The sequence below is a fragment of the Carlito syrichta genome, unplaced genomic scaffold (assembly GCF_000164805.1).
Source record: "Carlito syrichta isolate Samal-C Ts95f unplaced genomic scaffold, Tarsius_syrichta-2.0.1 Scaffold301783, whole genome shotgun sequence".
NCBI lineage: Eukaryota > Metazoa > Chordata > Mammalia > Primates > Tarsiidae > Carlito > Carlito syrichta.
Window position 1 is genome coordinate 469,385 of NW_007245879.1, and position 27,009 is coordinate 496,393.

Consider the following 27,009-nt stretch of genomic DNA (forward strand, 5'->3'; position numbering starts at 1 on the left):
AGGCAAAGAATCAAGCAACACAACCACTGACACATCCTGGAAGCAAATCTGCCTCAGCATAGCAATCCCTTCTCTATCCAACTGGTCTTTCGCATACTCTGAAATCTTTTGAGGACAAGGAGTTAGTTGCCCTCTCATAAAATAGTCTCTTTCATCATTGGAAAACTTATTGTTTGGGATGCTTAATGATGATAAGCTGAAATCTGCTGTGAGTTTTTCCGCTAAAATAAATAGAATAAACCCACAAGCCAATCCAAGCACTGTCCCTTCTTAATTGTCTTACCTTTAGGTAAAAACCCCTAATTCTTTCATCAGTGCCCTAACATGGTATTGTGTCTTGACACTTTACCATTCTTCCTAACCTCTAACTATAAAGTAGCATCTCAGTGTGTCATTCACACGTTGCAGTGACTGTAACTGGACATATGATCTCTGGTACAGCTTTATCAGAAAGCATGCCTCCAAGGGTTTCATCCAAGTTGCTTAGAATTGAGAAAGGAAACAGACAAATACAGATTCCCATGGAATGAATGCTTCTAACATTTTCCCTTCATACAGACATGAATCCACCACTAGTACAAGCTATAGTGGCTTAGCCAGTGAGGACTCTGACAGGCTGCCTGAGAACCTTGTCTACACATCTCCATTGTGTTGTTTAAACTATCTTTAACAACTGTTAAATGGCACCTGAATTCTAAATATGCTCAATGGTGTTCAAAGAATTTCTTTTAGCTCTAAGCTAGTTAACCTATCCAGAAGTAAATTGGCTTATTATGAAGTGGTTAATTATTGCTTTTCATTTCCCTCAGCTCTTAAACCAAAAAATTAGATGTCGTTTCTACTCTTCTATCCTTCCATTACGGTAGTAGCTGTGAAAAAAATGATAAGCAGTTCGGATAGTCAGGTGTACGCATAATACAGGAGAAGAAAGCTAACAGGTATTGGGTAGTTTGTGTTTTGCAACTTTCAGAAAGAAAAGGCTTGGCTTATTTTTTGAAGCTTTATCAAGTGATGAGACTGCGGTGTTCAAACCAAGAACTCTCAGCAGCTTGGCGAGCAGCTACAGAACACACGTGCCCAGGGGAATTTACTTTTGAGCCTTAACTGCATCTTTAAGTTTTTAAAAATAGAATGTGACGGCATCTGGAAAGCCAAAATAAAAAATGCATGATATTTTTCATCTGGTTTATAAAAATATGCTATGGAGCCAGTACCTCAGAGAAGCTCAAGCAAGTCAATATTTCTTACTTGGTACCTCCGGGTGTAGTTCGCTTACAAAGTATTTTAATTCAGAAGGGAGAAATGGTGAATACTTCCATTCCTCAGAAGGTAGTAATTAATATAAGGGAGAATGACTTTTTAATGCATGTGTTAAAATCTCCAAAAAGGAACATTTAGAACTGATCAAAATGTTCTCATTAAACATTTTGTAAGCACTTACTGGGCACCAAGTATGCTCTTGTAAAAACGTTCAGGGATCAATATAAAATAGTTCCCACATTCATCTGGCTTCTCCAGAAATATCTAGAAAAGTAGAAATTTGTTCATGGCTTGAAAGTGAATAAAGAAAATAATTTTGGCCAAATAGTTCTGTCAACCGTTGCAGCCAGAGGGATGTTACATGGTCACAAATAGGTCCCGATCTCCCTGACTCTGGAACTCTACCCGGAATGCACCTGTCCGTTTAAAGCAGTTATGATATGCTATTCCAAAAAATATCTCTGTATCTCCACCACTGTTCTTCCATCTTCATTTGGACTGGGTGGGTTTCCCTTAAGATATACATAAGATGGTATGTCTTTCATAGAACTTGATATAGTTGTATTTTTAATCTGTTTCACTGTTTTCCTCCGTAATATATAAGCTACTGGAAAACAGCAACTCCGTTTTATTAAATTTTAAATCACTGGCACCTATCACAGTCCCTGTTGCATAGCAAATGATAAATAAAAGTTTTCTAACCAAATGAATAATATATAAATCCACAAGAGGGAGACCTTTTGAGGTTAGCCTTCCTATAATTAGACTTTTCCCTTTCTTGCTGTATTTCAGTATGAACAAGGGCACATAATGGTACTACAAGACACACACACAAAGGCACATATTCAATGTAACATGTATCTAATTGCATGACAAATATAAATTTATGCATATATTCACATATGTATAATATATGTGTGTACATATATATATTTACACACATATGTAGTTCACTGGTTACATTGTTCCTACATTCTACTCAAAATAATAAAAGGGAGTAAATTTTAGTATTTTTATATGACCCCTTCAAATTATTGTTTCATGATTTATAAGGATTACCTAGCTGCAATTTCCCTGCTAATGAAAATGCTTATTAGAACAGTACGTAGACAATATGTAATATTCAATCCACTTGGTGGAAATCAAGGAGTTAAAAGAGATAAGCCGCTTATTGAAGGCTTAAGAGAATGAGTAGTATCTGAAATTTTCAGAGTTTTTGTGATTTATATTTAAATGTAAGTCCCAGAAGCTAGCCCCAGCATAAAACAATTTCTGTCAAGAGACTGCCTTTTTTCCTAATGAATAATTTAAAGTGCAACTTTTTTCATGTGAACTGTCTTCTATCTCGGCAGTAGGCATAGTATTTCAATAATGTATGTAATTTTGAATATAATCTCGTTAATGCCATAAAAGCAATTTCTTTGATATTGAGTTATAAGGGAATGCACTTAGGCCACGGTGACTGATGATCTGGGGGCCACAGCATGGCCAATTGCCTTCTAATCCAATTTCAGGGAACCTGTGCGTGTGACCAGGTGACTGTGCCATCTCCTGGCTCCTAGCTGCGCAGTAACCTGCGTCTCCAACGTCTTTTTACAAGGTGCGAGGAAAACGGTCTCTCGGAGACAAGCAGATCAGGAAACCCGATAGTAAAAAGAGAATGGATGGTACTTATTTGGGGGGAGCAGAGCTGCAGCATGAATCCTGGTTTTATCATTCGGTTTCCGAGTAAAGCCTGTGCTCAGAGTAGTCTCCGAGGCAGAACGCGAGCTACTCTGCAAACGGAGCCACGGCTCGTTCATGACGGGGACAAGCAGGCATTTGCGTGGCAACGTGCAGCTTCGGGGAAACCAGCCGCGCCACGTGGAGACGGGCTCCTCGGCTCTTCCGAAGCAGAAGCGGACTCACGGCCCCCCAGGCAGGGGGGCCAGACGGCGGGCCTGCGCCTCTCGGCGGACGCCCGCCGCACGCCCCCCCGCAGCGTGCGGCGAAGGGCTTGTGCACGGTCCGCCTGAGGCTCCCGCTTCTTCCCTGCACCGCGGGGAGGTTCACACCGTGGGCCTTTTCTGACACGAGGCGCCGCAGCGTCTTCAGGGAGAGCAAGTGGCTCTCTGTTGTTGCTTCTTCAATCCCCCTGAAGCTGCCCTATGGGTGGGGCCACAAGTACTCTGGTGAGGCCGACGGCAGAAAACAGCCCAGACCTTCGGGTCTAAAAGCGCAGCAAGCCTAGACTCCCGCTGTCCCGGTGGACATGGTCGACGGCGGCTGCGCCCTAGACCGGGCTCCTCGGCGGGCCCCGCCGGTCGCCACGTCTGTGTGCGCGCTGGCTTGACCACGGCCCTCACGCACGCTCCTTCTCCACAGCAGCGGGAGTTTTCGTTTCTGATTTAAGTACTCAGGGCTGTGGCGCGCGTGGGAGGCTCTGCCCTCCGCTCCTCTGTGTGTCCCACGGTCGATCTGATGCCAACACCACCCTGTCGCCGTAATAGCTTCGCTCTAAGTCATCCAAGTATAAGTCCTCCGATGTCCGTTCTTCTTTCTCAAGACACACCCAGCCTCTGTGGCCTTTAACAAGTGTCATTACTCATGGTACTTACAAGACGGCGATTTGGGCAACTTGAGCAGGATATGTGGGGCCTCCTCCCTGTGAGGACTCACGCGGTTACGGCCCAGGTGAGCTGACGCGCTTTCCGGGCTCTCCACGTTCCCGTGGTCTCCGTCTCCCCGTGTGGTGTCCGCAGGTGGTATTTCCGCGTGTCTTCTCCAGCGTGGCCCCGGGGGGGTCACCCTGATTTAGAGGAGCCTAGGGCTCCAAGAATGAGCACCCTCAGAGAACAAGGCAGGAGACAAATGACTTCCCATTAACCCAGTTTAGAAGTCACATAGCGTTCCTGCTTTCCCAACCCGATTGTTTGAGGGGCCCGGAGGCTCCTCACATTCAGGACTAGGCAGGGAAGGGAGAGACCCTACTCTTAGTGGGAGGAAGGTTAAAGCGCGTGTGGCTGTGTCACCAAACGGCCACCAAAGCAGATAGGTGGGTGAACTGGGGACTGAATATGTGGGACTTTATCCCATGATAGACCCCACCCCTACCAGAAGAAGTCACTCAGCCCTCAGTACGTTACTCTGAGCAAATGTTCAGCAAATACTAACCCTAGCCGTAGCTACCCGTTTGCTAGACAGCCAGAAAGGCCAAGAGCCACGGTGTCCTGTTTGGAATTCCTTTTTAACGACTTTCTAGCTCACTTTCCAGAGCATACAGTTTGTGACAGGCATGCCATTTATTTTCACTCAAGGCTTGATCACCAATTCCTTGTTGAGCTACTTAAATCACATGGAAATCTGTAGGACCTATGTAAAAAAACATGAATACAAAGACTGAAGTGAAATATATCAAACTATTAATAGTGAGTCTCATTCAATATTGGCATTATAGCAAACTGAATCAGATGAACTTGCTAATACCCATTTGTTTTTAACCAAAGGACAATGTTGATGTTGCTGCCTAATTATTTTATTTTATTTTCCCTTATTTTAAAATATATTTTTCTACTTTTTTTTATCAGATAGTGTATATTATCTTCATGATTAGGAAAGTAAATATTACTTACAAAGAACAAAGAACACAGAGGACTTCAAAGAGGGCATTATTTTTCTAATGGTGGTAAAATGACACATCTTGTCTGCAAATACATAAAACACCATAGCAGCTTTTAGATATAAGAATCTACTATAGCACATTTTTAGGGCCTGGCAAGGAATACTCATATTGAACCTGAATAGGCTTACCTCATGAAACCAGGAGCCAGGTGTTACATTATCATGCTATGACTCCAAGGGTAGACGCTGGACTCTCTGGTGTTTTAAAAAACCCCGAAGCAAGCTTTTAACGATGGGAAATGTTTGCAAAGAAGGCAGCTGGGTTCTAGTTTGACACAGCTGGCTGTTTCCCCTGGTTTATGTGGAAAATAGTTCACTGCCAAGGATGAGGCAAGGACAGTTCACCCCGGCCATCCCAGAGGGCATCATTGGCACATTTCCAAAGGGAACGGCAGAACTGGCCACCAGGTTTATGGGAAACCTGGCTCTACTGAAAGAAGGTACCTACGCTTCTTAGGATAAATTCCTGGAAAGGGAATCACTGGCTCAGTGTGTTCAAAATTTTTAAAGTCCTTAAAATACGCTGCCAAATTGTTTCCAGGAAAAGGCTTGTTATTAATTCTTAATAAAAGGTTACCATCACTGAAGGTTTCTTAAGAGTCATCCCTCTCGAGGAACGGACAAGTGTGCTCTGGGGGATTTCATTGCAGTGTTCTTCCTGTGTAGTTTGTAACCATTTTCTGCTAAGAAGGAGGGTGAATCATGCAGGAATTGTGGATTCCCTGTGATATACAACATGGCTGTGAGTGTGAGCTTGCCTTCCTGCTGCCTGTGCCGTTGCCTGAGGGGGTAGCTGCTCTGATGGTCCTGATTTTAAGCAGTATTTTATGTCTTTGAATCATCCAAGTAAGTGAAGCTGAAGCTAGCCTGAGGTACAGCAGGGATTTGAACTCCGGTGTATAAACTCTCATCTGCAGAGGCCAGCTATTGATCTTCTAGCCAGAATGGAGCAAAAATAACAATGTTTACAGTCCAAAATGTTGAGACTCTTGTGTAAAACGTTGCCGTTATTGCCTTCAAAATGTTTCTACGGCAAGGGAGAAATCTGAATTCAACCAAAAATTTTTAAATCATTGCATACATGTTGACCTTTCAAAACCCATCCTCTAAAACCTTTTACAAATATTTTATCACATTTAATCGTTCTGTGTACTAAACCTACTTGGGTGTGTGTGTGTTTATGTTTTCATTTGCCACTGAAAATCTGCCTAGCAAATAGTTAGGTCTTTCTTCAATGAGAAAATCCATATCAAAACATAGGGATTGCTTGCTTTCTCTCATTCCCCAGATACATAATGCACGTATTAAGCCAAGAAATGATGGAGAGAAAGGGAGAAGAGAGGAAAGCTAATTTTACTTTAATTTTCCCCCATAACTCTGTATCCTGTAGGATTTATCTTCTCTCCATTGCTGATTGTCCCGCTTACTGCTGTGTAGACCCAATCCTGGGTTTTTTGACGGGGAAATAACACAATGGGGAAATGTTGCCTATGGAATTTTTTCACTTCCACTATGGTGCCTTGTCTACACCCACCATACTGCTCTTAGTAAGGCTGAAAATGGTTGCAAGCTACAAGACATCATCTCCCCCAGGGATAGTTATATTTTAATATTAGGCCCTTGCAAGCAAATAACTGCTCTGAGGATCTGAAGAAGTCCTCTCGAAGTAGAGTACAGACTTTAAATGCAGGAGAGAACATCTTGGGGGAGAGGTCTTTCTGGTATCTTGTAGATTTTGGAATTCGCTACGTATCTATTGGCCTAGGACCTCCTAAACTGGCCCTTTTCCCATCCTAGAAGCATAAAAAAACTCATTGGGCCATCCCTGTTGATAAGTTGGGTGTGGGAAACTACTGTTTAAATCATCAAAATCTGTTCAAATTTTATTTGCCTCAAAAAGCCTTATCCAAAGTCAGCATCTCCTCCAATTCTGACTCCATAGAAAGAGTTCAATTTACAATTCTGTGTTCCCGAAACACTTTAAACAGGTACCTCTCTGTAGAACTTATGACTCTACGTTGTGATTAGAAATTTCATGTTTTTCAAACTCTTTAGACATGGAATCCTTAAGATTAGTCACCCAGGCCAGGCTCAGTGGCTCACCCTGTAATCTCAGCACTTTGGGGGCCCAGGCAAGTGGATTGCCTGAGCCCACGGGTTCAAGACCAACCTAGGCAACTTGGCAAGACCTTGTCTCTACAATAGATCAAAAATTAACCTGACATGGTGTAACATGTGCCTATATTTCCGGCTACTTGGAAGGCTGAGGTGGAAGTTTCGCCAGAGCCCAGCAGGTTGACACTGGAGTGGCCGTAAGTATGCCATGGCACTCCAGCCTGTGCGACAGAATGAGACTCCAACTCAAAAAAAAAAAAAAAAAAAAAGATTTCTCACCCTGTAAAGTGATAAAGTTGGTGCTCAATAAATCGATAAATATCTATTAAATGAATGGACGGGTGAACTAAAATAGGTCACTATCTCTTTTGCCAGAGTTTATAGCTGACCCTTTGAAGGACACAGTAGCCTGAGAAAAACTTGTGAAACTTGTGCATAGATTTTCTAAGTGAGGAAAAACATTAGGGTAAGCAATATCATTCAAAGTTTGAAATTAAGTCTAAAAATACATTTTTCTCAGACATATTCTTTGCCCCCTAAGTTGTCCTGGAATATTTAATCAGCAGGTAATTCGCGAATCTGGCAAGTGTGCGTTTGCAACTCAAGCTTGGTATCGTCTTCCTCTTGTCGCTATCTCTGGGTGACAGGACGAGGGAAGGAGTCAGGGAAGTCCCTGAAACGTCATAAAGCATCAAATGTAGGTTACAGTTGCTCAGCTGGAAAAAATGACGTCGCTGGTTAGACACAGACCAGGAAACCATCAAGCACCCACAAGTAAACCAATTTAGGATAAAAAAGCTTGAAACCATGTCTCCTCTCCGTTTGAGAACAACGCCTTCTCCAAGAGGTTTGTTCCATCACGTAGGTCTACTTTCCCTCTCTGGGTGCCGGCCAAGACTGAGAGGGATGCGCCAGCCCATGGGAAGGAAGAACGTTCTTTGGATATTGCCAGCCATTACCAGATATGGAGTGCCCAGAAAAACCAGTTCTCCCAAGATCTATAGTTATGTCTAGCTTGTTGACTCAAGCAGCTTGGAAAAGCTTCAGGAATATGGTTTATCTGAACTAATCCAGACTCCAAGTCCATGGAGGAAGAAAAAAGTGCTGGAGACCAGCTCCAGCTGGGTTCAGGGTACCCCAAAGGTGGAGACGACATTGGCGATTGGGGGGAAGAAGAAAGAGAGAAAGAGAGAGAGAGAGAAAGAAAGAGACTGGACTCTGGTCTAGTGCAGAAGCGATGTGTGTTATTGGGAATTACAACGGGTCTTTTATACACAAAGTCAGATGTGGGAGGGGCGTCCCCCACCCACCAGAAACCTTAATCCATGAAAACTTAATTGATGATTGCCTTTAAACCCTTTTCATATGATAATCTTAAAATCTCATAACAAAGGATAACCTAATCCGTGACTGATATATTCTATAAACCTTTTTCATCCTAAGCTGATTGATTTATGCCAAGTTAAACAATTCTATAGATGCTTAAGTATTTACTTTACAAACGAAAGTGGCCCATCCCAGAATGTTTGGAAGTTCACAGTGGGTTACCTGCAAGTAACCCAGCCGCATTCTTTCAACAAAATGGCTGTCTTCTAAAACTATATTCTACAGTTTACACCTTCAATAAATCCTAAGATCATGACCCAGAAGCCTGTGACCAATACTAAGGCTCTTAGATGTGACACGAGTTTAAATTATAAGTTGTGTGAAAGCCAAAACTGCAGTTTGTGGAAGAATGGGAGCAATGAGCTTCTAAAGTTAGCTTGTGTTCGTTTCAATCTCAGAGTTTCTATGTTTTGAGCTCACAGGAGCATAATCTGGTTAGTGCTGAGTAGAAAGGGGGAGGAAATGGGGTCAATAGCTCCCGAACGCATCCTAGTGGTCTCGGGTCAACGGCCCTTCCTGATCCCTAACGCTCAGTGGGCCTCCGTGGCCAGCTCCCAACAAAAAAGTAGAAGCAATATGTGCATCCTACTAGAATTACACCCTTTCAACTCTAAATTTAAATATTCTGACTCCATAGAAAGAGTTTGATTTACAATTCTGTGTTCCCAAAACACTTTAAACAGGTACCTCATTATAGAACTTATGACTCTACGTTGTGATTAGAAATTTCCTGTCTTTCAAACTCTTTAGACATGGACTCCTTAAGATTAGTCACCCAGGTCGAGGTCAGTGACTATATTTAAATTTAGAGTCAAAAGGGTGTAATATGTATATACCTCCAAAACTCAGAGGACAACCTAAGATGTGACAGCCTATTTTGCTGAAAATAAATTTGTATGATTATTGTCCAATTATTTCTCTGAATTTGCATGGCAAAAACTATAGTAAGCAAAGGAGTAGGAAACTACTGTGCTCTTAAACAAACTAAAAGAAAGATTAAATTCCTAAACTCAGAGAATCCACTAAAAAACATTCACACAGGAACCTTAGAACTATAATTTCATTTTCATTATATCCCAGAATTCATATTATGTCACTTTTGCAAGGGTATAAAACTTTACGGAAAATCTCCACTGAGATTTGTTGAAGAAGTTTTAGCTTAGCACTTGAAAGAACAATAAAATATGTATTGAATACTCATATGTGTCAGGCACTTTCCTAGGTGCTCGTTACACCCTGTTGAATAAAGCAAACAACATCTCTACCTTCTCCTTATGTTCTAAAAGAGAAGACAGACAATCAACAAGTAAAGAAGTAAATCCCAATGGCAATGGCAGATTGCAAAGACGACTATAACTAACAAAGAAACGAGAAAAGGAGGAGTCGAAAGAGGCAGAGGGTTATAGATGCAGATGATTACGTCAAGAAGACTCCTACTTAGTCCAACAAGACACACGTTGTCTTAGTCCATTGGGGCTGCTCTAACAAACGCTATGAGCTCGATGGTTTATAAGCAACAAGAATAGACGTACTGGAGGCTGGGAAGGGTGCATTTCCTCGTGGATGACACCCTCTCGCTGGATTCTCCCGTGTTGGAGAAGGCTGGATTGCTCTCCGAGGTCTTTGGTGTAAGGACACGAGTCCTATTCATGATCTAACCACTTCCTAAAGACCCGGTTTTCTAATAGTATCACTTTGGGGGTTAAAATTTCAGCATTTGAATGTTTGGATGAAACACAAACATTCAGACCACAGCACATACGCAGAAAAACCTAACTTGCTTTATGATGATCCAACTCATTGGTGACACAAGGCTTTAAGATCAAATTCTTCTCTTTTAAAATTCTCTCAGAAATTCACATTTCACTGTCACTTCTTTGTGGCAAGTTTTTTGGGACAGCAAAGAGATGGCGTTATTTTTTCTCTTATTTCTTGTTTGTCAACATATTTGGAGAATAGATCTTGTGATGGTGTACACAATTCGAAGATGCATGAAAACGCTTGCAGGTTCTTCACAAGGAGCCTACAACTTTAGAGCATGAATGGAAGAACACTCACCTTCAAAACAACACTGCTTTGATTTTCCAGCCAGACTGAGGAAGCAGGTGGTTTTCGTGCCCAGCGTAGTGTGGTCGCAATAGATGCTGAATTGAGGTTTTCCAATAATCTGTGTTTGTGGGCCAGATAAAATAAACACTGCAGCCACTTTTGAGGCCAGGCAGCCCATAAGAAAGCCTCCAAATGGCGTTGTCTGTGCTGTGGTCTTTGATGGACTCTTGCAGCTTAAGAGCTCGGTGGGGCATTTAATGGATTCTGGTGAGCCAATGCAACTGTCCAGATACAAATAGTCCTCGTCTTGCATTCACAGTTTTGTCTTAACTGTCAAATGCCAGTTTTCAATGTCATGTGTGACCTGACCCGATATGGCACGCCACTCGGGATGGGTGCAGACTCTCTTTTATTTATCATTCCTAAAATCATGTGCACAGACTTTTAATTTATCAAGACACCTCATGCTTGTAGGATCCCTGTGATACACAGATGAGCTGCCTTCTCATGCGGGTTTCTCCAATTGCTAATGGTTATCTTCCCCACAACATGGTTAATTCTTGGAAGAAATTAAAGTCAAATCTGTGAAGACTGCTCATTCTCAAACAAAAATACATTTTATTTCCTTAGATCAGAAAATGTACACACACTAAAAGAAAAAAAGAAGACTGTGCAGCCGATCACAAACTCAGTTGCTTGTTGCCATCTGATGGTGGGGACATGCTCTAAGGGCAGCTGTATGGAAGCCAAGAGCCTTGAGTCTGGAGATGCTTCCTAAGGTCTCTACTGTCGCTGCCTCAGACCTTGCCAGAGGACACTGACAGATAGCGGGGTGGGAGCGGGGAGGTGAGACTGTCTAACTTATGGGTGAAAGTGAAGCTACAATGCCAGGCATGGTGGCTCAAGTCTGTAGTCCCAGCACTTTGGGAGGCCAAGGTGGGAGAATTGCCTGAGCTGGGAGTTCGACACCAGCCTGGGCAACGTGATGAGATCTCGTCTCTACAATAAATCCAAAAGTAAGCCAAGCGTGTTAGTATGCGCCTGTAGTTCCAGCTACTTGGAAGACTGAGGCGAAAGGATCTCTACAGCCCAGCAAGTCAAGGATGCAGTAGCTGTGAGCGGGCCACTGCACTCCAGCCTGGGCGATGGAGTGAGACTCCAACTCAAAAAAAAACAAAAACAGAAAGGGAGGCTATAAAGAGATTTAAATTATCTGTAGAGGATCTAAATCTATGGATACATCTAAATATGCATTATCTCCTCACCGTGGGGTCAGCTGAGCAGACGTTGAAGACTAACTTGGCGATAAGTAGTAGCTGAATTTCTGGCTAGTAAGCAATTAAATGCAAAGCAGATGATGATTCTGAGAGCCCAACAATAAAACCTCTAAGTAGGTGTGGAGATTTTACAAAGCACTGCACCCAACCAGCCTTCACATTCGCTTTCCATCTCTTGCTTAGGAAGCTTTCAACGTTCTTGGCACTCCATCTGGTGATATACAATTAATTATAAATACAGTTTGTAAAGTCTAATATGTCCCCAATTAGAGTTTTACTAGGTGAGAGCTAATCTGTGATTTAGTGCTAAGTCTAAAACTTCTGCCTTTTCATTGTTTTTATCTATGGTGTCATATGATGTTGGCAGTGATAGTATAATAATTATTTCTGAATATTAAACAGGCTTACATTTAGATGAATAAGATATTTCTTCATTACTCTGACCGGAGTCATAAGTAAAGTACATAGCAATCCAAAATCTTATTAAAATCTGGGGTTATTCAGTGACTTGAAAATTGTTGAATTGATTAAACACATCTGCTCCTTTTTATATGTCATTTTAAAATATTTAGAAAATGATATGAGGGTGTTTGAATAAGGTAAGTCAAAAAGGAGCACACATCTAGAATAGTAAGTTATTTTAACTCTCCTAAATTTTTTTGTTTTTCTACGCGAGTGCTTAGAATATTGGACACACGATAAAACATGAAAAACATTCAGCAAGCGTGGGAACCCTTCCACCTGTGTGTATGCATTGTTTTGTTTTTGAGTTGGAGTCTCACTCTGTCGCCCAGTCTGGAGTGCAGTGGCATGCTCACGGCCACCGCAGCCTGGACCTGCTGGACTCGGGTGATCCTTCCACCTCAGTCTTCCAAGTAGCTGTAACTACAGACGCATGCCACCACGCCTGTCTAATTTTGTGTGTGTGTGTGTGTGGTTTATTGTAGAGACAAGGTCTCACCAAGTTACCCAGACTGGTCTCGAACCCCTGGGCTCAGGCAATCCTCTTGCGTCAGCCTCCCAAAGTGCTGGGATTACAGGTGTGTGTGCATTGTTTATACACAGACTGACAGCTACCCGAACCACCCATCTTCAGAAGGCTGAGAGGCTACCAGTCTTCCTGCTTCTCCTCCAGGGTGGAAGCATCTCTCCTTCCTTCCCCATACCCTGAGCAGATGCTGTGGACCCTTCCTCAGTGCCATGCCTTATGCTGCGGACACAGCTGACAGTTGAGAACATCATCCAGCTGACCAATTAATTCACTGTCCCTCCATTTCTGGTGCCCTACCCTGAGGTTATCAGACATCTTCCTCTATGATAAATGGCACCCCACTCGAGAACATTGGGCATAAACTATCCTACCTGATTGACTTTGAAAGAAACCAACTCAGTACTGATCTCTACTAATTTGAACCCAGAAAGCATCGCTCTTGGATGTGTTAATCATGTCATCGTGTAAAATGGGAAAGGAAATGTGGAAAAGGGTTGCCTTCTCTTAGTTCCTTACCTATCTGCTTCTCTCCTTTAAGTTTTTCGAGGGCAAAGATTATGCTTGCCAATGTCTGCATTTCCTGTCGGTCCAGAATCATTCTGTTCGTGACCCTCAGTGAAAGTTGGAAGTTTTTAACTGAACAAGCAAAGGTTTTGCGCATTCAGCAACGTGACACCTGAGCTGCCACCACAAGCCGCTGCGCCCGTAAAGGACTTCATCGCCCTCGGATGCACACAGCCTCTGTTCTCCATGGCATGTCCTGAGTGATGACGCCCTGGAAGGCAGCTGCATCACGGTGAACGACACGTCACACCTGGAATTCACCACTCTCCCCTAGGACACGACTCCTGGATTCAATGTCACGTCTAAATTTATTGCTAAGAGACTTAGTTGTTTCTCCGTGTAGTCAAATGCTCGTGCTGTCAGTTTATCATGACACTTAGCACTTCAAATACACGTGGATGTGTAAAGATTTAATGAAACTATGTTATGATCAATTAAGATCGACAACATTAGGTACTTCAGAGTATGGAGTGTGTGTTCTTATGACTCTTCATTATTTATCTTAAATATACACACCTCTGTCCAATTTCGAAAAAACAATTTGAAATATAAAAGTAAACATCCAGATTAGACTAAGAACTCTTGGTACTATCTTCTACATAAAGAAGAAAAGCAATATATAATTTTTTTAAAAAATAGTGGTCATTGGTGTGTGTGTGTGTGTGTGTGTGTGTGTGTGTGTGTGTGTGTGTGTACACACACACACACACACACACACATATATATGGTTTTGAGTATATTATATATATAGATGTATAAATACAGATGCTCCTTGACTTATGATGGGGTAATATCCAGGTATATCTTTTGAAAGTTGAAACTATTGTAAGTCAAAAATTCATTTGACACACATAACCTATGGAACATCATAACTTAGGCTAGCCTACATTAAACATGCTCAGAACACAAAAAGCCTATTTTATGAAAAGTGTTGACTATCTCGTGTAATTTATTGACTACGAAGAGCAAAAAACAGAATGGTTGTCTGGGTACTCAAAATATGGCTTCTACTGAATGTGTGTTGCATTCACCCCACTGAAGACTCAAAAAATAGCAAGGATCATCAGAATATATGTGTATGTGTGCAGATACACTTACATACAAACAAATGTATCTTATAGTTTACAGTATTAAGCTTATACTTACATCCCAATATCTAAAAGACACTTCTGTTTAGTGTTGTAAATTTGTTTTTCTTAACTCTCCTATTTATCAGGAAGTCATGCAAAATTTTCTATAGTTTCCTTCTAGAGTATTCTAATGGTTTCATTTCTGTTCTGTTGCAGTCAAGCTGAAAAAAGTCCTCCATTTAGGATGGTTTTCATTTTCTTAAATTATTGCCCGAGAAAAGCTCACTGAAGAGTTTAATAATATGTATTCTAAATGCCAATTAAACTATGTCATTTGGAAGCCATTACAATGGTATATTAGGAACAAGCTTTCTCCTCAGTCGTATCAACAGTTACTTATAATCAAATATTCCATATTTGCAATTATGTCATCCTTCATGATAGTTTTGGTTCCATAAAAAAATTAAAGATAATATTTGAAGTATGGGTAATTTAATTTATTGTCACAACAGATTTTAGTTACTGGCTTTTAGAATAACTGATAACACATATTTCTTCCATAAAGACATTTTAGAAATGGGACAATTAAAAAGGTTCCAGTAAAAAAAAAAATAGTTTTTCCAATATTACCAGGGTGTCCAATTGCCATCTATTTAGATTTGGCCTGAAGTATTAACGTACTGTAATTTTTATAAAGTAAACCAAAACTTACTTATGACCCAAGTTACTCATACACACTACAAAACTGATGAATATCTGAGAATAATTTTAACACATAGGAAAAAGGCAGTACTACGATTAAATTCGAACACCTTTATGTGCCTTATGGCATCTCATAATAATGTCTAGCACTGATGTCAGGGACTTTTTAAAGTCCTTTGACAAATATTGACTGACCTAGTCTCCACAGCAGCTATATAGGACTTGCTCTATTACTGTCTCCAGCTTTCAGATAAAGAAAGACACTGAGGCTGAGACAGATGTGCCCTAAATAGCACAAAGCCAGTGGAGAATCCAGGACTCATGCACATGCTGTTTGAGGATTCAATGAGACATTTGGCTTTCCAGAGAATATGGAAATTAAGTCCTAGAAGTTAGCTGAGAGATTTCTGTCGTCTCCAATGTGTCCCAAGCGTATTCCATAAACGAATTCTGATATAAAAACTCCTACAGCGTAACACCTTAGAGAAAACACCATGGGACATTTCCTTCTTCTCTCTTGTAGATTTACAATTCATGACGGCATAGCAAAGGTACGGAGAAGTCCTGAGGTGAGAAGCTCAGTTTCAGCCAGCGCTTCCAAGCTGATAAAACTTGATTAAACCCCCCTTTCCAGTCTTTAGAATATGTGTTCCTTCGAACGTAAATTGTGAGAAAGCCAAGTCCCACTATCTGGCAGATAGAAAACTGAAGCCAAAAATGCCTTTGCGAGCCTGCAGTCTCACCTCCCAAACTTGACCTCACTCAGCATTTAAATCAGCACGCAGGCATAACGGTTCTGCTATCTTAAGTCTCTTCAAGATTTCCAGTTTTATTTAAGCGTTTCAACAGGAAAACCATCATTAAATGACAACAGGTGGATAAAATAGATTGGTTATATTCTAGTATACCTAATAAAAAGTACTCACAATACATGTTGAATGTAATCAACGTTCAAACTTTGTAAAAAAATAAATATTCCATTTGCCCCGAAGTATTTGATAGGTAAAAGTCAGAGAAAAAAATAAAACCAACTAGTAAGCACAAAGTCTAGAGGCTCCAGAGAATCTGTCTTTTAGGTGAGGACCACAAGCCATAAGAACGTTTCATCACCGTCCCTTTCTCGCACAATATCATGGGGTTAAGCCTAGGGAGTTCACCACAATTGTATCAACTTTGCTGACCATGGCATATTCTGTCCTTTCAGTTCCTCCGAAGATCTATGACATCTCAAACGACATGACCATCAACGAGGGGACCAACGTCACCCTTACCTGCCTGGCCACCGGGAAGCCAGAGCCTTCCATCTCCTGGCGACACATCTCCCCATCAGGTAAAACAGGGATCGGCCGGTGCGGCTTCTGCCCTTCATTGCTCTCGCGCCGCCTCGCTCGTTCAGAACCTCGGAGTCGACTTATTGAATGTTTTGTATCTTTTCATGAGGTGGGAAGGATGCATGTGTTCACACTGCACTTTATACCTAAAGACACTGGAGTTCACAAAAGTTAAATGACTCCTTTCTGTCCGAGCCCAGAAGAGAATCGATGTCTCCTGATTTCCAGTCAAACGTATGTTGACTCTAGTATATGGAATAATCACACGTCAATAGATAAAAGTCTCCAGTGGAAATATTATAAGAGAAATATCTTCATCTTAATGTGGCAGGGAGTTTTTCAAGCAGCCTTCACGTGTTAATAGGCCAGCATGAACCACTAACATAGTTGGGGAGAGTGAAGTTAATCAGATTATGAGGTTGCTAGGTCTGATTTCAAACTACAGTTCAGAATTGAAGATTTTGGAGTTAGAGTGAACTTTAACAGGTGAGGGGTCTAAAACCCAAGAGTTGAAGTAACTTGTACAAGATCGTATAACTCGGTGAAATGAAGGCACAACACCCTCATGAGTTTCCAGCGCTCTGCTGCAGTGCACACCCTCTCAAAGTCAACTTTAGGAAGTTGACCATGCTCACCATCAAAACAGCTGCTTTCACAGGCACAACTCTGACAGAGTCACCAGTTGTCTGCATGTTAAAAGCCTGAACTACGTAGCTTTGGGTATACGCTGAAGGTCAGAGTGGTACATTTAATGAATGGGATCCCGCCTCATTTCAGATAAATGGAATCTGATTTTATTTGCTTTATATTTTGGGTGGAACTAACTCCCACAAGTCTGATACAATGAAATTGCTTTTCATGATGTCAGAATGGTACATTTCATGCAGGTGTAGCAGGAGCACAACTGGAGAATCTATTTTGTCTGCTATCCTTCCTTTAATATCACTTATCTCTCAGCACCTTTCAGTGTCCTCATGTGTGCAATGGGGTTAATGAAACTCACGCACGTCGCAGGCTTACTGTTACTACTAATGTGAGGGGACGTCAGGATGTCAGCACGATGCCCTTGTGTAGTGTGTCTTCCAGCCCCTGCAATATTTCTGATGTAGGAGTGTGCTCCTAACTGCCAACACTTCACTCTGTAGCCTGCTCAGAAGAAACAGAACTGGTAATCGAGCGGCGCGTTCATGGCAGGACCCTCTGTGGGGCATATGTGCAACAAACTCACCACGACAAGCCGTCACACACACATGCTCCAGAGCCTCCTTCCTACTCGTCAGTTCAGCCAACCCTTGGGCACATCTTGTAGCCCCAGTCACCCTCAGCTAGTTTCCCACTTTCCAAAAGTCGCGTGGTAATAATCCACGGCTATTGTGAGACTCAGATAAGATAATAGCATAAATGTGTTTTAAAAAGTATCGCTTGATATGCAAATGTACAGCTGATTCTTAATCATCTTTCCAGAAATTTAGATCTGATATGGCAACATAATTTTTGTCAGAATGAAACACATAATCTCCATCTTCATATAATTTAAGATTAATATTTTGGATTTAACTCTCCTGCTTTGCAGGGCTTGTTATTATGCAGATTCCTCTTTCTTAAGTGCTTGGATACATTTTAGTTTAATTAAATAGGAATGTTGGTTAGTGAAGTTATTAGAATAATAATAATGGATAACATCATGAAGCTGAAAGAAGACAGATTTGGTTTATAAGTTAAACTGCGCAGAGATTTGTTTTTCTGATCCTGCCATACTCAGCAAATGAGTAAAATTAGCATAAGTATTAACTATTATCCAATGAATAGCTAGACTTCATGGATATTTTTATAAACATTTCCAATAATTTCAAATCATAATTTGTTAAAATCAAAATTCAAATGCAAGGCACTAAAAAGAAAAAGAAAAAAATGCACAGCATTGTGGAGTTTCTGCTTTAAGGAACATGTCTGATAATTCTATTAGCTTTTCTCAATGTATTTATCTGTATTTCAAAGCAAAATTATGAAGGTCATCGATCTGTTTATATTTTACCTAAGAAACGTCAATGTCTTGCATGTTCTCATTTTCATTTGCTATATCCTGAAAGAGAATGTGTCTCACACAGCAGTTAGCATGTGAACATGTTCAGTGGCAAAAGCAGATATAGCTGTGCTCTATGTTAATACTAAAAGGAATGGCTAGTTTTTGTACACGTGATTTGTTTACATTTTTTTACCCATACCTTTGGTAAGTCTTGATGGCTCATTCATAGTCGATTCTAGTTTTAAAGATCAATAATAAATGGCTGGTCACAGGATGACAGCTCCACAGAACTTCCTAAGCGACAGAAAAATGAGGCTGTGGGTTCGGCCACATCACAGCCATCACTGGAGCCAGGGAGGATTGCCATTCTGCTTGTTAATTCTAGCAACTCACCGTATCTCACCAACAAACACCTTTCCTGCGATGTTTCTAGACTCATGAGCTGCCTTAGGGTTCACGTCTACAAATGATGTTCTTCATATTTTGTCTGCTCTGTATTTGGAAATTCATTTCAAATCTACATTTTAAAAGGGTAATGAAAGTCATACAAAGAACATTCTGTATTCTTTACTCCATTCTGTCTGTCATCATTTGGTCAATTTGTGTCATCCTTTGCTCTGTGTGTAGAGTAAGTAGAGATATATGAACACACACACACACACACACACACACATAATTGAATCACTTGGGAGCAAGCTGAATACATCTTGGCCTTTTTTTAAATCTCTAGATATTTCAGTGTAGATTTCAGAAGAATAATGGCATTCTCTCTACATAGCCATAGTCATTCTCATTTCCAATAAATTTAATGTTGACCTTATACTTTTATCCAATTAAACAGCCACACTCCAAGTTTGTCAACTCATCCAATAGTGTCCTTGATAGATCACTTTTCCCTCTAATACGAACTCCAATACAGGACCATGTGTGGTATTTAGTTGCCGTATCACTTTAGTCCCCTTTAATCCGGGGAATAATTTTCAGTCTTTGTCATGACTGAACTTTAACATTTCTCCACCATGCTTGCACCCTTTCTAAAATAGAATGTTTCTCACTTGGGCCCCATATTTTCTCATGATGGTATTGCAGTTATGCTCATGGGGAAGTAAGTGAAATGGGATCCTTCTCCGCAAATCATATCCCAAGGCACAGAAGATCCATCTGTCTCTCATTTGTGATGTTCATTTCAATTACCCAATCAAGGTGTCTTCAGACTGCTACACAGTATGGTTTGTTTTTTCATTCCCATGCTACCAGTCAGCAGTCTGTAGGCAGAGCTTCTAAAAACATGACGTGCAAATGTCTTCCACATGTCAACCCTGCCCATAGACTTAACATTATTGATGATTCTTTTGTGAAACAATCTTTACTCTGATGATCAAACTAACGTTTTTTTTCTAGCTTCAACACTCCTTTTACTTTTACCAGTTAACCCTCGACAGTCTACTATACACAAGGACTTTACTTTCCCCTGTTTATTATTTGTCTACTTGTTTGTTATGGCATGAACTCAAGAATTCTCAACTTTTGAAAATTGCTTGCAATTTATGACTGCCTTTAATTTTTTGGAGTTCTGATTGTTCCTCTTGGCCATGTCAGTCTGTCCCCTGTGTCCTTGTGGCACACACCATCCTTTACTTGAGCACTTTCATACTTTCTGGCATGAGAAAATATGCCAGGCTCTTCTTTCCTACTCCACCTCTGGAATTAACCACTTGATTTAACTCCAGATTATTTTATGCCATACACTTGGAGCCAGAAACATTAAGTCTTGGATTAAGAATGCAACTCTGTTGATTTCTCTTATGGTAAAATTGTCAGAGACTCAAAGGTCTGGGCTACTTCCTAAGAGAGTCTACTAAACCACAAGACCTTAAATAACTTCAAGTCAAGGAATAAAAAAAATATTTTGTTTGACTTTGTCTAACACGTCTAGAGAGCCTAGAATCTGCTTATGCAAAAAGTACTTCCATAACTAATGATGCAATATTTATGTCAAGGAAAATATAAAAAGATAGTTGTTATATCATAGAGATACAGATGGACTCATAGGTCTTTACACAGGATCTTAATGCTTCCACCAATCTACCACTGGCTTCTTATCTACTTAGAACATTTTGAAGATTTTCTCAAAACTCCTGGTATGAGGCATGTGACTCCTTTTCATGTCTGTCTATAGTTTAGGCATCGGATGGTACCAACATAACACAGTGATTAAGATCATGGACTTTGGTTTCAGTCAAATTGGGCTTAAGATCCAGCTTTTTCTCTTACCAACAGTAAGATCTTAGACAAAATGGTTAACTTCTGTACATTTCCAATACAAAATGCTGATAATAAGTGGACCTAATTCACAGAACTGTTATAAATAATAAATAGGATAATATGAAACATTGGACAGAGTTCATGACTGTAAGCATTCTATGTTTTTAGCTAATAATGTACTTCTGAAAAGTGCTTAAATTTTTGAGCAGATAGAGTTTCCTGCCCCGTCCCTGAAACTGAGGACCTATTTATGACTTTTGAATGTAATTCACATAGCTGCTTTCAAATGAGGTGATCGTGAAGCTAAAAGTCATTTCAGAGTTCTAGAGAACATTGGCAAGTTGACACAGGCCATCTGATTTTCACTACAAAGACAAAACAGAATTCTTAATTACACATGATTGAGTTAATAAACCTAGATCCAGTCAGAAGAATAAAATATGGGAAAAGTTAAAAGTTAAATTTTAAAATAATACATGAGATGAGACAAATTTGGAGGTGTTTTGAAGGCTGGTTTCAAATATCTACTTACTCATTACTGTTTATTTTTATCTCTATTTTTTATTTGCTGGTACTTGGAGCTATGTTCACACTTTAGCTGGTGATGCTTATTAGCTGGTAGAGATACGATTTTGGCTCTGAAGCTAAACATGTGAGTGTAAACACTGGACTGTACATCTCAAATTGTTGTTGGTCTACTTCTTGTATGCCTAATCTTTCATAGGACATTCTTACCTTAACTATCCATAGATATTAAGGCTGTTGCCTAACTGAAGGTGAAGCCTGCTCAGCATAAGTCTACTTCTACTATTATGGTCTAGATTCTATTTCTTCCCATTTGCTGAGTCCTTATTTCATTAAATATCCTCTTTTTCCTGCATTCTTAACTTTTTTCTTTCTATTGACTCCATCCTATCCACATTTAAATAGTCTCAAGTCTTTCTTTCCTGAAAACAGTCCCTTGTGGCTCTTTACTTTTGTTTAATAAGCAGTTATTGAGTGCTCTCAAAGAAAACCTCAAATGTGTATGAATGGAATCAGAAAACCTTAATTTCAAGAAATCCAAAAAGGAAAGAGTTTTAGGAACAGTGAGTGTTGAACAACATGAATCAGGTCAAATAAGATGCAACCCAAATGGTTACCTCTGGGTTAGGTCATTTGGTGGTCATTGTGGCAATTCAGTGGCATCGTGGGACAGAAACCAAAATATGGAGGGTTAGAGTAGGTGAAGAGTTTAGATGCGAAGGCATAACTGTGCATCCCATTAGTCAAAGCAAAAATTTAGTGTCTCTACTTTTACAAATGTTGTATCTTCTGCTGGAATTATCTGTTACTACTTTATCCAGGTGAAAGACTTCTATTCACTTTTCACCTTCTTATGAAACCATTCCTAAGAATTCCAGAGGAAATCGGGTGTCACTTCTTCCATAGTTACATAGTGTTTTGTGTCACTACTTGTGTGGAATTCACTCCCCAGCTGTAGTCATTGACTTTGTTTATGGTCTCATGGGACAGGGAACTCCTGTGTTCATCTTCACACCTCTGTGACATAGCACAGGGCTTGGGACAAAGGGGGAGATTCATAAATATTGCTTTACTAATAGATGCTCCTCTCTGCTCTTGATTCCTACATGGCTTCTAGGATCTAGAATAAAACTGGAAAAGAGTTAGTAGAGAAGGAAATATTTCCTTTCTGATGTTTCCCCGCTACCCATTCTCCTAGGATGGACACACACCACCCATAAATATGCATCAGCCTTTTATTTTCCTTATAGCCTCAATATGGCTATACCCCGTAGCATAGGGAGCAGCTTGCACAAGTTAGTTTTAGCCAACATGGTTCGACTAGCATCTCTGCATGACCATCTTCCACTGGCAGTGAGGGAGGTACTTGCATAGACTTATCTCATTTAAGCTTCAAAACTAAACTCATGGTACAGATACACATGACACTTGAAGAGTTTGCATAAATTGTCCCAAATAAATATGAATTTTGCTTCACTGTTTACTGTGGCATAATTATAGATGCACAGGAAGTTACAAAGGTAGTACACAGACTTTCCATGTACCCTCCACCCAGTTTCTCCCAGTGGTTACATCATGTATAACTATAGAATAACATCAAACTAGGAAATGGACATCAGTGTAATGTATACCCTATGCCACTTTATCACGTGTTGATTTGTGCAGCCACCACCACAACCAGGATACGGGACTGTTCCCTCAGCACAAAGATCTCTTCTGTGCTGTCCCTTTATTGTCATGTCACTTATACCCCTTCCCCACTCACACCCTAATCCCTGACAACCATTGTTTTGTTTTCCAATTCTCTATAATATTGTCATTTCTAGAATGCCATCTAAATGGAATTATATGCTATGTGACTTTTTGAAACTGGTCTTTTTCACTCAACATCATGCCTTTTGTTAAGTGTGCATGTACCAATAGTTTATTTTTTTATTGCTGAGTACAATTATAGAATATTTTCCTGGTTTCCAGTTATTAATTATAATTTTTTTCACCTTTGGACCTATGTACATTGTTACATTTAAGTGAACCTCTTTCAAGTATCATATAGTTAGCACAGCATATAATTTTATAATCTACTCCACCAATCCTTGTGTTCTTACTGAGGTATTTAGACCATTTACATGTAATTTAATTATTGATTTTTTTTAGAACTAAAGTCTGACTATTTTTGTTTCCTTTTCTGTTGGCTCTCTCTCATTTTTGCTTTTCCTGTTTTCTATTTCCTGCCTTACTGCAGGTTGCCCGAGCACTTTTTAGAATTCCACCTTATCTACAGTGTTTTGGTGTATATCTTTGCTCAGCTCTTTAGTAGTTGCTCTATGTGTTGCCTTATCAATACATAACTTGTAACAGGCTAAGGATGTTTAACCTTTACCAGTTCCAGTGAAGTATGGAGACCTTCCTTCCCTTTACATCCCTTCATGCTGTCCCTTTTAAAATCTTTTAAATATTTTAAATAATCTTAAATATTTTCTCTGCATATGTGAGATGACATTTTCCTAATAAAAACGTATATGAGTTTTTCTTTCAACTGTCAAGCATATCTAGAAAACTCAAGAGAAGGAAAACTTGGTTTTTTTTAACCTACCTTTTTACTCTTATCATTTTTCCGATGTTCTAAGATTCTTTGCTTTATTGTTTTATTTCTTGTTAGAAAACTTTTGTGCCCATTCTGAAGGCAAACTTTTTTAGTCTTCATCATCTGAGATTGTTTAGACTTTCCTTTGTTCCTGAAGGATATTTTGGCTTGGGATAGAATACTGAGTTTAATAAAAGATGTCAGTCATTATTTAATACTCAGGTAGCCTTAAAATGACCATAAGGCAATATTTTGAAATTACGTGGATTGAAGTATAGAAACTTCAGAAAATAAAAAGCAGTTTTGTCCATGCTTTTACAAGTACTGCTGTGGGTTTACCTCGGCTCTAAGTTAAATAACATGAGCTATCAGTCAAGAATACAACACATTTTCAAACTAGGAGATTTAAAGGACTTTGAGATTGTTCGATGAGAGCTGTCTCAGGATAAACAGAGTAAACAAAGTGAAGTAGCCATTAGACCCGAGATCAACTCAAGGCCAGTGGGCCAAACTGTCCTGCTGTCATTTCTGTAAATGGAAGTTTTTTTCATTTTTGAACACCACCTTTCTCATTCCTTTGCACATTATCTGTGGCGCTTTTACTCTAGGGCAGTAGAATTGTATAGTTGCAACAGAGACTGTATGCACAGCAAAGTCTAGACTATCTATTATCAGGTCCTCTCAGGAAGAGTTCTCTGATTTCTGCACCAGATAGCTTAAAAGTAGTTTGGACTTTACATTTTGTTTCGCAGCTGACAGACATAGGGGCTTAGTACACTAGAACTTCCATAATTCTATTAAATACAGTCTTAAGACAGAAAATGTTAATTACTGAGTATCAGGAAAAGCAGGAGACCGTAACGCCTGAAGATGATCAGCTAAGAACCACGAACACGGCTAGAGTCCATTGTTTAAAATAGTTCTGAAAACAGCTCCAGTCATCAAGGGACAAACCGGAAAGCGCCACCTGCTGTTAGTGCTCTTGATCCATGGCCTTTCTTTCGTGCCGTTCCCTTTTTCGGAAGGCGTCTTCCTGGAGGTCTCAGTGCTGGCCCTGCACCCAGGACGACGTGCAGGGGCCGAGGGCCTGGGGGCTTCCAACCTGCTGCCAAACTTGCGGTTCTCGAAGACTCTTGCTTCAGGTGAGCCATCCTGACACTGCCCTTTGCTCTTCCATGGCGGCACCAGAAAGATTCAATAAGACTGACGGTTTATCTGATGACTTCCCAAGGATACCAGGTCTTCAGAGTACAAGCTGTGGTTCCAGTTCCATGGCCCAGTCTCTGTGAATGTCCATAATAGTTTTTCATAATGGGTAATTATATAAGGAGTGAATCTACTTTAAGATGGCAAGTTAAACTTTTGCCATCAGGTTGCACACCAACCATTTATATATGCAGTTAAGATTGCATATATCTCTCTTTGTTCTGAGAGTTTTCTTGTAACTTTAACTTTCATTTGTCTAGTTCCAAAGTCCCTCTACATCTATCCAGTTAGTGGTGGGTTATGCTAATTTTTCCTAATTCAGAATTTTTAATACCTGCTATTTGAATATAAAAAGCAAGCCAACCGAGTCAGTTTTTTAGAATTTTAAGACATGCATAATGTCAGACAATGGGCTGCATGATATGATGAATCATTATTTAAAAATTCAATATTCTCTGAGGAAGGTGCTTACCCATAAAAAACAAAAAACAGGAATCCACCAAGCATTTCACAAAAGAGTTTTTATTTTATTTTTTCACTATAGAACTGGATTTTGAGAAAGCTGGGGCATTAGGGAAAAGTGACATTATGCATTATGTCTTTCCTTAATGGACTGAATGTGTAGAGACGACCATGGTTCACATTAGGCTGTTTGCATTTTGGGAATTTGATTTTTCTAAGGTCTTTTCCCTCAGTGATTTTAATGTCATGTTACATGTTTAGGGAAATTTAAGAGGTTATGTCCAAACAAGTTAGGAGCTTGTTTAAATGTTATCCCCTTTGAGCACACAACTTTTACTCTGGTTGCAAATTTCACGCTAATTTATGCTGAGGTGGCACTCTATGGATACAAACTCCTTCATAACATTAGACGAGCACTGTAAGGAACCCGAGGGACAGCATTAGGGGGCTGTGAGTGTTTAAAATGAGCCCATCTATACTTATGTTGAGAATTATTTATTGAGCACGCAACATAACCCAGTCACGGCTTTAGCAGGTGTTAAGTTAACAGGTAAACTGGCTTTCATGTGAAGCATTACAACTTCACGCACGGCATTCGTGGGAAAGAGCGTAAGGCTTATCTGAACCCCAGTTGTTCTGTCGCCAATAAAGGCGCAACTTGGCTGTTCTCCCCCATCGATGTAAGATCGCATTTACGGTGGCTACTTTTATACACAGACAAGATCTGCTGGAATTTTGTGCTGTTCCTGGATCATTACTGAAATATTTATGAGTAAGAAAGACAAAAACTCTTAATAATAATAATAGTTGTAGAAATTCAGACCCACAGTGTCCTTGACATTAAAGACAAGGGCTTGCAGTAAATGACTATCAGAAGATTTTTGACCTCTAGTGTAAAAGGGCACTATATCCATTTTTCTTCACTCAAAATGAATACATTGCTATTGAATTTTAATTGTGCTCCAGTTTATATTTTTTCTTGACTAACTGGCTCATAATTAGGAATAATCATCACTAGTAGAAAATTAGAATGATTCTAATAATCTTGGGCTGTGAATCAATACCACCATTGAGAAACACATTTTATTTCCCTCACTTTTTGTGTGCCATCTTTTCAAGATGCAAGTATGACTTCATGTTTCAGGCAATTATAGCTACATAGTAGCCACTCTATAAATATTTTTAAAGTGACAAAGTATTTTCAAGTGCTGTAAAGTGTTTACATGATTAATAAGCTTATATTTGAGTAATCTTTTAATCTTTTTAAAATTAACAAGACTAAAAGTTATGCATACTTGTAACCTATGTGACTTGACCATTTCTCCAAAAGGTTATAGAATAAGGGAACAATATTTTCATAATTATTCAACTACTATTTTAAAAGACAAGATAGCACAGTGCTTAAAGGACTGCAGTTACTACTTGCACTTCCTGGTTTCAAGCTCTTCCTCTGCTACTTACTGCACGTGTTAGCCTGGGCAAATTTCTCAGGCTTTCTGGGTTTCAGTTTCTTCATCTGCAAATGAGGATGATAAT

General features: G+C 40.0%; 1 protein-coding gene across 1 annotated transcript in view; it reads left to right on the forward strand.

The window, feature by feature from the left end:
• NEGR1 (neuronal growth regulator 1) overlaps positions 1-27,009 on the forward strand; it is a 694,002-nt gene that overhangs the window by 316,129 nt on the left and 350,864 nt on the right. Inside the window, exon 3 of the mRNA XM_008055223.2 lies at positions 16,279-16,404. Coding sequence (XP_008053414.1) covers positions 16,279-16,404 — 126 coding nt within the window. The remainder of the gene's footprint in view (positions 1-16,278; positions 16,405-27,009) is intronic.